General features: G+C 42.8%; 1 protein-coding gene across 1 annotated transcript in view; it reads left to right on the top strand.

Moving 5' to 3' along the window:
• The first annotated feature begins 781 nt into the window (after positions 1-781).
• Positions 782-13404, top strand: part of Enpp2 (ectonucleotide pyrophosphatase/phosphodiesterase 2) — a 106235-nt gene continuing 93612 nt past the window's right edge. Inside the window, exon 1 of the mRNA XM_069991313.1 lies at positions 782-1251. Coding sequence (XP_069847414.1) covers positions 1225-1251 — 27 coding nt within the window. The 5' untranslated portion in view covers positions 782-1224. The remainder of the gene's footprint in view (positions 1252-13404) is intronic.

Below are 13404 nucleotides of genomic sequence, written 5' to 3'. Positions count from 1 at the left end.
TTGGTACTGTTACCGAGGCTTGAACTCAGGACCTCACACTCTTGCTTTGCTTTTTTGCTCAAGCATGGCACCCTGCCACTTGAGCCACACCTCCAGTTATACATGTTTGCTAGTTAATTGGACATAAGAGACTCATGGACTTTTTCTACTGGGCTGGCTTTGAACTTCTATCTTCAGATCTCAGCTTCCTTAATACCCGGCATGAGTCATTGATGTCCAATTTTTGCTTGTATTTTTGCAGATTAAAAGGAGCCAGAGTTCATTTTCTGGTTGGATGACTGGAAAAAGATGTTATTTCATTTCATTTTATTTTAGTGCCAGTAATGGAGCTTGAACTCAGGGCCTCACATGATATTTTTCAGTTCAAGGCTGGCAAGCTACCAGTAGAGTCACAGCTCCCCATCTGGTTTTTAGCTGCTTAATTGGAGATCAGAGTCTCCACACTTTTCTGCCCTGGCTGACTTTGAACAAAGATCCAAAGCCCTCAGCCTCCTGAGTAGCTAGGATTAGAGGTGTGAGTCTCTAGTACCAGGTCAACTTCCACTTCTTTCTGTGTTTAAAAAAAAAAAAAAGAAGAAGAAGCAGTACTAGAAAAGTTCCCCAGGATTATTTGCACAGCATGACTGTGAAAAGCCTTTCTGCAAACTGTAGCATGTTCTAGATTTGTGTGTGTGTGTGTGTGTGTGTGTGTGTGTGTGTGTGTGCGCGCGCGCGCGCGCACTCTGTCCCAATCTAACCTGGAAATGCTGCTGCAGGAACGGCACTGGCAACACGACAGGAAACGTGTGTGCCTCAAAATCCTTTCAGGGAAACATGGGTTCCGTCTCCCACAGAACGAAGGGGAAATGGCAAACCAACCCTCACACAGCCTCTCCTTGAAAGATGAAAAATTAACCAGGCGCTGTTGGGGGGGTGGGGGTGGAGAGTGGATCTGTGCTCGGCTGTGCCGCGGGTTCTGTCTTCAGACTTAGGACACTTTTCCTTCCCCAGGGCCATTTTAGCCAAAGGTCATGTGTGTGTCTTGTCAAAGGCCAGCTTCCAATGGAATCACTGTCCCCTGGGCTAGCGGCCCCCTGACTACATCTGCATTGGAGAAATCCCAAAAGCAAACTGCCCAGCGCAAACAAGAGCAGTCGGGAGCCGCCGTCCGCGGGCACAGCTCCCAGGTCCCCGCCGGCCCGCAGCCGAGGCCCCGTCGCAGCAGGCACCCAGGAGCCCCACACCATGACCCGGCCCGCCGCCGCCGCTCGGGTACGGTAGGCGCCCGTCTCTGTCTATCCTCCATGCTCCGGCTCCGGGTCCATGCTGCTGGGGTTTTTTTTTTTGGGGGGGGGAGCAAGGAAATTTCTGCCAAAGGAGGGGGTCGTGGGGGGGTGTTGCCTCCAGATTTGTTGGAGAGAAAACGGTCCCACTTGGACCGGCCGTTCGGGTGCAGTCAGCTGGAGCGATTTCCAGGCGCGCAAACGTGGAGCTGAACCAAGGTCGACTTGGGCTTTGCCGGAGAATGTTTTGGGTTTGCAAATAAGTATCTCGTTTCTAGAAGAGGGAGTGGGGGGGGGGCAGAGAGGGAGGGGTGGGGTGGGGTGGGGGTTGTGCCAGGTCTTGGCTGGCCACCGATCCCCGGCGGTGACAAGTGGGCCGTCCCTCCCCGCGCCCTCGGCCCCCGGGGACGGTGAGCTCTGCCCTCTGGGGGGAGAGAGCGAGGCTCCTTGTTTATGGCCGCACGGAGAAGTCCGAAGCCATCGGTTTCTGTCCTGTTCTCTGGGCTCCTCTATTTGTCCCAAGGAAATTCAAAGCTCTTTCTCCGCCAGGGCGCCCCTCTCTCGACGGCCCACCGGGTCTGCCAAGAGTCTGGAGCAGCCCGACTCCCCAGCTTTTCGATGGGAGGAAGCCTTTCCAATGGATCTGGTTAATTTGGTGTGCTGTTGGGGGTGGGAGGGAGGCCCGAGACCCGAACAGGGCGAGCCTGGCTTCCCAGTTGCTTATGGATGCATTTTCTTTGGGCTTGGAAGTCTCCAACGGCGACCGAGCAGGTGTGGGGGGGAAGGTATCGGTGGGGACTGCTTCCCGTGGGTCAAAGCGTTTCGGGGGGACTGCGGCCCACTCGTTTCATTTTAACAGGTTAAACACAGAGCCATTTCTCACTGATAAAGTCAATGAAAACAAAACACAGAGCCATTTCTCACTGATAAAGTCTATGAAAACAAAAACCTTTTCCAATGCCTAGTAGGACCTGGTAGGGAAGGCTTTCTGATACTCGTTTATGTAGCTCCGGAAGTTTACTACACTTTTTTCACTAGGTATTTATTCAACTTCTATTTTTCCCCCCTGCCTCTCCCTATAATGACCACCTGGATTTTCCCTTCTCTTTCCCCTCAGCCTTCTTAGAAGAGTGAGTGACATCTCCTGTGGGACCACCTACTAAAACCACACAGAACAGGTGGTAGTCTCCTGGGTATTTTTGGACTCCATTTTTAAATTCTGTGATACCGCACCTCCCCGCTTCTCTGCTTACTGCCCCCAAGACAGGAATTCATTTCATACACCTTAATGCGCCCTGGTGCTATCTCCTCGACTCTCTTCCCTGGTCACCTTGAAGTCTCCCCAGATAATCTCTTCCACTCCCATGGCTTTGACCACTAAATATGTATGAGATGATGTCTCCTAATTCTATGCCTTGGGCTGATCTGCATCCCCAAACAACAGCCTTTTATATAGAACATCTTCATTTGCATGTGCCATACAGCACCCTCTGACCCCCTACATGACTTCTTGACTTTCACTCACTGCGGAGTGAGTCACCCAGCCCTGTCTATATTACCTGGAGTGTGTGTGTGTGTGTGCGCACACACACACACACACACACACACGCATGCATGTATACCCATGTGTCTGGATCTCTGGATCTTTGCTGCCATTGTTTTAGTGGAGGCTGTTCTGGTCATAACTTCCACTCCGTCTCATCTGGGGCCAGTCCTGCCCAGCCTTTGTCTCCAGATTGTTCTATTAATCTTTCTAACTTGCAGTGTGATCATGCAGATTCTTTTGGAGATGTCTTCAGATCTCTTTCTCTCTTTCTCTCTGTCTGTCTCTCACTTTTTGGTGTTTAATTGGAGATAAGCATCTCAAGGGACTTTCCTGTCTGGGCTAGCTTCAAACCATTATTTTCAGATCTCAGCCTCCTGAGTAGCTAGGATTACAGGAGTGAGCCATTAGCATGTGGCCTTCTATGTTAGTGTAAGTGATGGTATGACTTAAGTAATAGAATAGCATCTCTGAGCAAAAAAGCTGAGCAGGAGCATAAGGCCCTGAGTTCAAGCGCTAGTACTAGTGCACACAGACACACAGACACAGACACAGACACAGACACAGTGTGTGTGATGGTGACGCATATAGATTTTCCACAGCTTGCTTTTCACCTTGCTCTTCAGTCTTATATCTTACAATCACACCCTGTGCACATTTTATGCACTACTTTTTGCACATTTTCTGCAGTGTATACAAATTGAGGCATATTGAACTATTTACTAAGTATGGTTTGCTCCTAGTATTTTTCCTAGGTCAGGGTATAATTTCTGTTTTTTCTTTTCAAAGACTCAGCTGAAAGCCACTTTCTCTTGGAAAGTGTCCGACCATCTGCTCCCCATCCTCCAGAATGGGCTAAGCAGCCCACTCTCCTGGAACTTTCTTTACTCCTACTGTCTAGGTACTTACAATTTTTCATGGCAACTGTCTGTTGATCTGGACTGTAGACTCCTTCAGAGCAAGATCAACACTTTTTATCTTAGAATCTTTTATATTAATATTAATATTACATAGAATGTAGAATATAATCCATATAGAGAATGTTATTAGAGTCTATAACAATGGGATGTTTTGTGAATTCTTGTGAATTTTAGGCAGTTTTAATGAATGACTCTTATGTTCTGGTATAGAATCAAATGCTAGAGGTACAACAGCATATGTAGAATTTTTTTTTCTTGCCAGTCCTGGGGCTTGAACTTAGGACCTGGCCATTGTCCCTGAGGTTCTTTTGCTCAAGGCTAGCACTCTACTACTTGAGCCACAGCACCACTTCTCGCTTTTTCCATTTATGTGGTACTGAGGAATGAACCCAGGGCTTCGTGCATGCTAGGCAAGCACTCGGTCCACTGAGCCACCTTCCAGCCCTAGAATTTCTGAGACACAATATGATAAAGAATAAATATCAGGGTTGGGAAGATGGCTTAGTGGTCGAGTGCTTGCCTTGCATGCATGAGGCCCTGGGTTTGATTCCTTAGCACCACACAAGCAGAAAAAGCTGGAAGTGATGCTGTGGCTCAAGTGGTAGAGTGCTAGCCTTGAGCTGAAGAGCTGAGGGACAGTGCCCAGGCCCAGAGTTCAGGCCCTACGACCAACAAAAATAAATAAATAAATATCATGATGATCAGGAAAAGGCACAATCTTCTCCTTATTTAAAAGAGGAAACCCTTAGACTCTGAGTATTTTACTCTGAGTATTTAAAATAATGTTTTTAATCTCTGATTCTGTTAGTTTCTCCTCCGATCCAACTCTCAATGCCCAGTGGGGGGTTGGGGCTTGTCTCTTATTGCTCCAGCATCTGCCCTAACCTTGCCCTATACCAACACGAGCTTTATGAAAGGATTTTTTTTCTTTTCAATTTTGCTTCTGCTGACCTTGCAGAGGCAAAGGAATCCTCTGCAGGCTGAAGGGTGGGTGAGATGCAGGCAACGACAGCCGGAGAGGTAGCTTCCAATAGTCTTTGCTTAACATGACCCCAAACAGACCAGTGACAGAACTCTCTAAGGGCTTCTCAGAGAGGCTTGAAATGAGGAAATATGGTTCTGATTGCTGGACGGGAATGATGCATGTTCCGAAATGGGCTGATGATTACATTCTCCAGGGAATGATTTAAACCTCAAGTCGTTCTTAAACTGTTTGAGACCATAGTCTTCTTGAATACAGACTCTTCTCAGGGAAGAAGATTGCAATCCGTAACACGTAGCACATAATATAAACTTTTAAAGGAGTGCTTATCCAAGTCTACCCTTTATCCTCTTGAGTTATTAATAAACCATTTAAAAATCCCCAATCACATGGCTAATTATTCCAATAGATATTAGGAAGAAGGGAAGAAAGGGTGAGTAAGAGAATATACCTTTTCTGTCTTGAGAGGATCCCAGTGTAATGTATGTTAATGATCATGAACTTGAAATCCCAGAGCTTGGGTTCATGTTTCTACTCCAGCAATTACTACTTGTATGGCTTTCTCTAGGAGTGATTATTTTCTATAAAAAATTAGAGTGGATGTTGGAAGTTTAACATAAGGTTTTGGGAGGCACTTGGAACATGGTTATGCTTACTGAACATGAATTCAAAACCTTGATTTTAGGAGGGACCCAAACTCTTGGCATCCTTTTGGACCAGGAGGTATATACATAGCTTGGACTAAAGACAGACTGTATTTACCACTACTTTGCCAGGCAGAGTAGCTCACCAGACTCCATCTCAACAGAAAAAGCTACGTGTGATGGTGTGCACTTGTTATCCCAGTTAAGGTGGGAGGCATGAATAGGAGAATGGTGGTCCAGAATGGCCTGAGCAGAACACAAGACAGTCTGTCTTAACAGTAACCAAAGCAAAGGTGGCTAGAGGCTTGGGTCAAATCGTAGAGTGACTGCATGAAGCATGAAATTCAAACCCAGTACAAAAAGAAAAAGAAATCCAGAGTATAGCATGTAGCAGGTAAGAGTCATTTTATCCTGTATTGTCCAGACCATCTTCAAAATAATTGTATTTAGGTCTGAGTATTACACATTTGCTTAACTATTATGGTTTTGAGTATCTGCCATGTGTCCACCACTTTCTAGCTGTTCATGACAATAGTACTGAAAAAGGTAGATCTGAGCTCATGGAGTTTTTAATGCAAAGAGGTGCCAGGTGAAAAACCAGGTGACTTAATTCAACATTGTACTTGCTTTGATATGGAAAGCTTAGGTTGCTGCAGAACTACATTAATCCAGACTCTAAGGGAGCAGGATCAACTTCCTATAGGAAAGTGTTGAGATGTGAAGTAGGGATGAGCAAGAGGATGGTGGTGGATGGAAGAGGGTTTTCAAATGGAGGTGACAGTGCCTTCAACCTGAAGGGCTGAACAAGAAACTTAAAGAAGGGATTTAGGGGGCAGGGCATGAGAGAGAGAAGACTGGAGTGGTAGCAGGGGCTACCACAGGGTGCTGTGGTGCTATAATCATTCTCTAGGAGAATGAGGAACCAATGAGGGTTATAAGCAGGGCATTGTAATTGCTTCTATGCTTTGGAAAGATTGTTGGGCTACCCGTATGGACAATGGTTGGAAGGGTGGTTGATGTGGAAGAAGAGAAAGAGAATGTACTTAGGCAGTGGGAGGTGAGTAGGAAGGAGGAAAGAATGGATCAATTCAAAAGCTGTTGTGAGATTCAAAATGCATAGTGATAAGCTTCAGGAAGGATGGATGCAGGACTTGAAGCTAGAGAAGAGAATATGTAGGTTATGCTATCCATCTTGCTATCTGTCCATCTTTTGTTCTAATACAGAAGGGAAATTATCATGGTGCTTGTTTAGAGAGAGCAGAGACTTGGCCAAATGGGTAGAAGATATAGGAAGATTAATTATACCTCAACATGATGCAATATTTTCTCATTTCTTTTTTTTGGGGGGGGTCCGGTCGTGGGCCTGAACTCTGGGCCTGGGCACTGTCCCTCAGCTCTTCAGCTCAAGGCTAGCACTCTACCACTTGAGCCACAGCACCACTTCCGGCTTTTTTCTTATGTGGTGCTGAGGAATCGAACCCAGGCCTCATGCATGCAAGGCAAGCGCTCTACCACTGAGCCACCTTTCCAGCCCAATGATGCAATATTTTCTAACAGCTATTCTAAGGTGATGAGTTCTTTGTCCTTGAGAGATTTAAACACTAACTCTGTAGCTATCTGTGGAAAAGATGCAAAGGGTAAGAGCAGAGCTTTGACATGTGCTAGGGCATTGTAATTTCTGTTCAGTCCCACAATTCCCAGATTCTGTGTATCAAGTTCAAATACCTGAGCTTGACACTCAAAGGCCACGATGATCCAGCTTCCATTGGGTGCCTGTGTGTAATAGTTTACCAGGGCAGTCGTATGCCATGACTGCTGTCTCCTAGTAGCGATGAAGAGCATCCTCTTTCATATTCAAAACGGTCTTAGTGTAAACATGAAGTTTAATGATCATTCATCTCCTTAGTTTAATTTTCCTGCCTGATCTGCTGCTAGCTTTTTAGAACCTCCATGCATTTCCCCTATTCAGCCATTACTCTCAGAGCAGACCCAGCATTTCACTTCAAGTTTGCTTACAACCCCATTCCTTACATCAAGAATAGTCTCCCTCTGCATATCCTATGTACCTCATTGAAAATACTCAATTTCAGAAAGCTCTAACTTGAACACTGCTTCCTTCATCAACTCTGGGGTATGAACTCAGGGCTTATTGATTGCTGGACAGGTACTCTACTACTGAGTCTTTTTGCACTGGTTAATTTTTTTTGAGATAGAGTCTCAACCTCCAGTCCTGGTGTATGCCTGGATCAGGACTGTGATCCCCTTATTTTAGGTTTTCCATCGCAATGGGCACATGAGAGGCACATACCAATTTTCTCCCATAGAGTGCCACAGACTTTTCTGCCTGTTCTGGCATAGAACCATGATCCACCCAATCTCAAGCTCCCACATAGTTTATGATGAGAGGTATATACTATCACACCAGTTATAGGCTTAGAAAGGATTTCATAATTTTTTTTCCCTCAGACTGGCATTGAACCATGATTTTCATGTTTTTAGTCTCCCGAGTTACTAGGATTACAAGTGTAACTTTTCTTGTTCTTAAATCTTATGTGTGGTTTTTTAAAAAAAGAATTAAGTGTTTAGTTTTACAATATGATGGAATTCAGAATCCACAATTATTTCCATACTTATTTGAGCTCCTTTCTTAAGTTATCATTGCCTAAGTCCAGTACTGAGAACAGTGGAAAATGTTATAGTAACCCAGTGGAATGAATGGTGAGTTGTCTAAGGCAACAACTTTCTAGAGGAAAAAAATGTATTTGCTTAAAATAATCCTCATTTTATCACACAAGTGATAATGCATTTTATAGGAAAGATTGTATAAAGGAGAAGAAGCAAAAATTGCCTGCAATCTCACTACCTAGAGACAAGCACATTAATGCACGAGTGACTATCTCTTCTATACTCTTTTGTGCGCAGTCGCTTTTAAAACTAGAATCATACCTGTTTTCCTGTCACCTTGCTTTCACTTAGTAACATGCAAAGAGTATCACTTTTCACAAACATGATCTTTAATGTGTGTGATCTTATCTTATTCTATAGCTGATTTCTTTGGCAGATTCCTGTTGCTGGACACGTGCCGATTTCTTCTTATCTGACATTACAAAAGATAAACAGCCTTCTGAGAGGAACGTGCATGCATGCCATTCTAAAATGGCAAGATAGTTAATGACTAAAGAAAGGACTTTGTGTGGCTAAGAGAGCATAATTTTTTTTAAGTCTAATTTTCCTTAAGATTTTTCATTTTGTACTCCAAAAATTATTATCTTATTTATTTTATTATGTATTCTTTGATACAAAATTTTGTGTACAGACATTTATTATTATTTCATTGGTCCTTGGGCTTAATTAAACTCACGGCCTGGGTGCTGTCCCTGAGTTTTTGTGCCCAAAGCTAGCACTCTCTACTTGAGCCACAGCTACTTCTGGCTTTTTGGTAGTTAATTAGAGAGAAGAGTCTCACGGATTTTTTTCTACCTGAGTTAGCTTCAAACAGCGATCTTCAGCTCTTCTCCAGAGTAGCTATGGTTACAGACATAAGCCACTGGCACTCGGTCATTTTTATTATTATTTTGAGGTAGTTGTACGAAGACGTCTCAATTCAGCATGTCAGTTTATGAGTCTAATGCATTCGACCAGGGTCTTCTTCCACCATTCTCTTTCACCCCCATTGACCTCAACCTTACCCACCTCCTCGGGTTAACGGTACCATTTCATATATGGGCATTCAATATGATGCCTACAATTTCTCTATATATTTATTCCTAAATTAAATGAAGGTATCGGACTCGAAATATATGAGAAAAGTTTGGAAAGAAAATGATTAATAAAAACAAACTTTAATTTAGGTAGGGGTGGGGGGTGGAGGTGGGGGTATAGTTGAGGAGGTGGAAGGGAAGGGATGGTAGGGGGAAAACAAAGGAGGAGGCCACAATGCTGGATAAGAAATGTACTCATTACCTTGCTCATGTAACTGTAACCCCTTGTATAGTATAGTATTTTCACAATAAAAACCTTATTAAAAAAAAAAGAAAATAATTAGGAGCTGGCAAATACTCTATTGAACATCCAGAATTGAGTTTGAACTCTAAAATTGGTGTGTCTGTATAGATATGAGTCAAATTATTGTTCATAAATTGAAATGAAGTGTGGTAACACACTTGTTACAAAACAAAGATAATTCTCTCCAAAAAGGGACACTGTTTGTAGAAAGTTCGAAGGCACTGATTAATTCTCAGTCTGCAGTAAATGACTGGTGTCCATTACAAATAGGTGTCCATTACAGAATGTAATGTTTTCAGCAGGCCTATTCAATGGGAAACCTTATGAATCTGTTAGGTCACTTTTTTAAAAAAAAAATCTGTTGTGAGGCTTGAATTCAGGGCCTGGACACTATCCAAGAACTCTTTTGCTCAACATTAGTGTTCTGCTACTTTGAACCATAGAGTCACTTCTGGTTTTCAGATGGTTAATTGGAGGCCTGCCCAGGCTGGCTTTGAACTATGATCCTCAGATCTCAGCCTCCTGAGTAGCTAGGATTATGGATGTGAGCCACTGGCTCCCAGTTTCGTTAGGTCACTTTTTAATGCAATGAATGAACACATAATAAATGAAAGATGTTATTATGAGTTCAGTTGAACGCACCTCCTCCAAATTCATATGTTGAAGTAATAACTTCTGAGATCTCATATGACCAAATTTGGAGATCTGATCTTCACAGAGGTAATCAAATTAAAGAGGCCACTAAGATGGATCCTAGCCCAATATGACTGGTATCCTTATAAAAAGAGGAAGTTTGATAGCTCAAGCCTATAATCCTAGCTACTCAGGAGGTTGAGATCTGAGGGTCAGGGGTTGAAGCCAGCCACACACACACACACACACACACACACACACACACACACACACACACACACACACACACACACACACACACACACACACACACACACACACACACACACACACACACACACACACACACACACACACACACACACACACACAGCTGGAAGTGGAGCAGTGACTCAAGTGGTAGAGTGCTAGCTTTGAGCACAAAAGCTCAGGGACAGCGCCCAGGTCCAGAATTCAAATCCCAGGATCCTTCTCTTCCTCCCCAACACACAAGAGGAAATTTGGACACTGAGACATAATGGAGGCAAGATGATGTGAAAGACACAGGGAAAAGATGGCTCTCTACAAATCGTGGACTTCTGAGGCCTTAGAAGACACTAATCTCACTCACTGACACCCTGACCTTGGACTTCTAGCCTTTAGAATGGGAGCCAAAAAATTGTTGCTAAAGTACGGTCTATGGTCCTTTGTTATGACAGCCGGAGATGACTAATGCACATTTCTTAAGACCGTGGTGCCTCGAGCATGTTTTCATCTGGTCACACTCAACACAACATTGTTTTGTTCTCCACCCAATACAGCTTCTGCAATTGCACACAGTGCTGTGTGGGCTACAAGTTACAAAGCTTCTTCCTATCCAGGACCTCTTTTAACCTCAACCAAAGTTGAGGTGGGAATTATTAACATCTCTGCTTCACAGATAGGAAATGGTGGTTTTAAAGAGATCAGTTGAAGATGCATTACATTTGTAAGCTGACATGTGGAATTGAAATCCCTTTGTCCAACTGCTTAAAGATAATTAAAAAACAAACAAATAAAACCAAAGAGTAACAGAGTTGTTCAAATGTGCAGAGTTTAGAAGTAAACATTGAATTCCAATGTGCGTAGAGTTGAAATTCAGATATGGATCTTCTGACACTAAATATTATGGTATTAAAAAAAAAGGAGGACGGTCACTGGAGAGAGGAAAGGGACTAAGGAGGCGTTCATAATAAAAAAGAAATCCTTGGCTCAGCTTATTAATGTTCATGCTAATCACATGAACTCAAATTCCCCTACAAAATACATTTCGAAGAATTTTACAGAAAACAAAGTGGAGGGGGGGCAGGAAGTGGAAGTGGAAGTTTAGCAAAAGTTTATGTAGCAAAGCAAGGAGAAGAGGGAAGAAAGGAGAACCCCTGGCATGCAGGAGGTAGGAACAAGGCTCAAAAGCTTGTCACAGTTGTATTTGTACCTTTCGGGTTGGGGAGAGGCAGATTCCTGCTAGAACCCTTATCTAGATGGCACATTGTTTAGCAGATGTAAATCATTTTGTTTTGTTCACTAGCATAGAGTATAGGGTGAGTCTTATTATTACTCAAAACATGGAGACAATGGCAACATTTCTTCACTCATTCAAGGAGATTATAATTTACTTAGCATCTAATGGAAAGGTGATAAGAAGAATTTCTTTTTCTTGCTGTTCTTGGTGGTTTTGAACCTTACTTCCTGGCTCTATCTATCTATCTATCTATCTATCTATCTATCTATCTATCATCTATCCATCTCTCTATTACATTTTATTTTCTCAGTTATCTTATCTACCATCCTGCCTCCAAAGAATATGTCAATACAATCTTTCTTCTTGAAAATTTGAAAGGACAGGGATTATGACAGGTTGAGCCTAATTTTCTTTTCTTTTTTTTTTCTTTTTTTTTTTTTAAATAACTTCCCTGAGCATGGTTTTATTAGCTTTACCATTAGGTTTGTATTAGTTGGACTATACCTGAAGCCTGATGGGCCCTCATTTCGTCACCCACATTTCGATTATCCACTATTTACTAAGATCTAGGCCTCTCTGTTTATGTGCACAGAATCTTCTTCTCTGCTCAGAAGCTTTGCTGACTGACCTTCTCAGAACCAATTTTGATTGCTGAGAAATGCAATTGAAAAACTTTGGACATGTGGAAAATAACTGAGTTTTTTTCCCCCATCATTAATGCTGTTCAGATATTAGTTCAGCACAGTAAGATGAGGGGTGGCTAACATTTTCCTGGACGCTGCTTGAGTTTAATGAACAGAAGCAAATGCAAGATTATTGCGCTTTTTCCTCGGGTGACCTAAGCTTGTTCTTGGCACCCATGAGTGCAGAATGCTTGGTTGATCGGAGTGTTTCTGTGGCTTCTACCCAGGGGAGTTATTAGTTTTGAACCTTGGGGATAATTCCATAAGAATGTAATTCTTTTCTTGCAAAAAGAACAAAATGTGGCTTGTGTTGGGTGAAGCTAGTTATTGAACCTTTGGTTCCCAAATTGTAGAGCCATAGTAAGCAATAGATAACGTTATCAGATTTAGCCAAAGTAAGCAAAACAACAATAAAACCCCTGTGCTTCAATGAAATCTTAATTCAAACAATGAATACTATTATATCATAAATACTTTCTTAGTATTAAAAAAATACTAAAAAAAAAAAAAAAGCTGGGCACTGGTGGCTCATGTCTGTAATCCTAGCTACTCTGAGTATTGTGATTAGAAGCCACACTAGGCAAGAAAGGCCATGAGACTCTTATCTCTAATTAACCACCAGAAAACCAGAAGTGGCATTGTGGCTCAAAGTGGTAGAGCTCTATCCTTGAGTAAAAAGGCCTAGGACAGCATCTAGCCCCTGAATTCAAGCCCCAGGACTGGAAAGAGAGAGCGAGACAGAGAGAGAGAGAGAGAGAGAGAGAGAGAGAGAGAGAGAGAGAGAGAGAGAGAGAGAGAGAGAGAAAGAGAGAGAGAGAGATCTAGCAATCATATAATATAAAGTAATATTGGGAATGCAGTATTGATACTTTTTGATATGTCATTACTTTAGTCTTTGAATATTATGCGCTTACCCAATTATTTTTAAAGTTATCTTTAAGTAGTTGTACAAAGGAGGTGCCACGTAACGAAGCAGTTTATGGCTATAGTACATCCTCTTCCTTTTCACTCTGCCTTTGACTCATCCCTTCTCTTATTTTTTTTCTGAATTTTGTGATATATACATAAAATTCTTGACTGCATTCTCCCCCTCCTTCCTTTATTGTGTACCCCTCTCCTTTGGACCCCCTCCCCTTCTTGGGTATGCCTGTTTCCTGATGCTGATTTTGTTGGGCTTTGGCCTAGTATTGGTCATCTCATGCTAGAACCAGACTTTTACTGGTTTTGCTGATTTCCAGGGGTCGTGCTTAGC

The sequence above is a fragment of the Dipodomys merriami genome, unplaced genomic scaffold, assembly GCF_024711535.1.
Source record: "Dipodomys merriami isolate MVZ:Mamm:240054 unplaced genomic scaffold, mDipMer1.0.p SCAF_4, whole genome shotgun sequence".
NCBI lineage: Eukaryota > Metazoa > Chordata > Mammalia > Rodentia > Heteromyidae > Dipodomys > Dipodomys merriami.
Note: the sequence above shows the minus strand (reverse complement) of the source record. Positions and strands in the feature narration are given on the sequence as shown.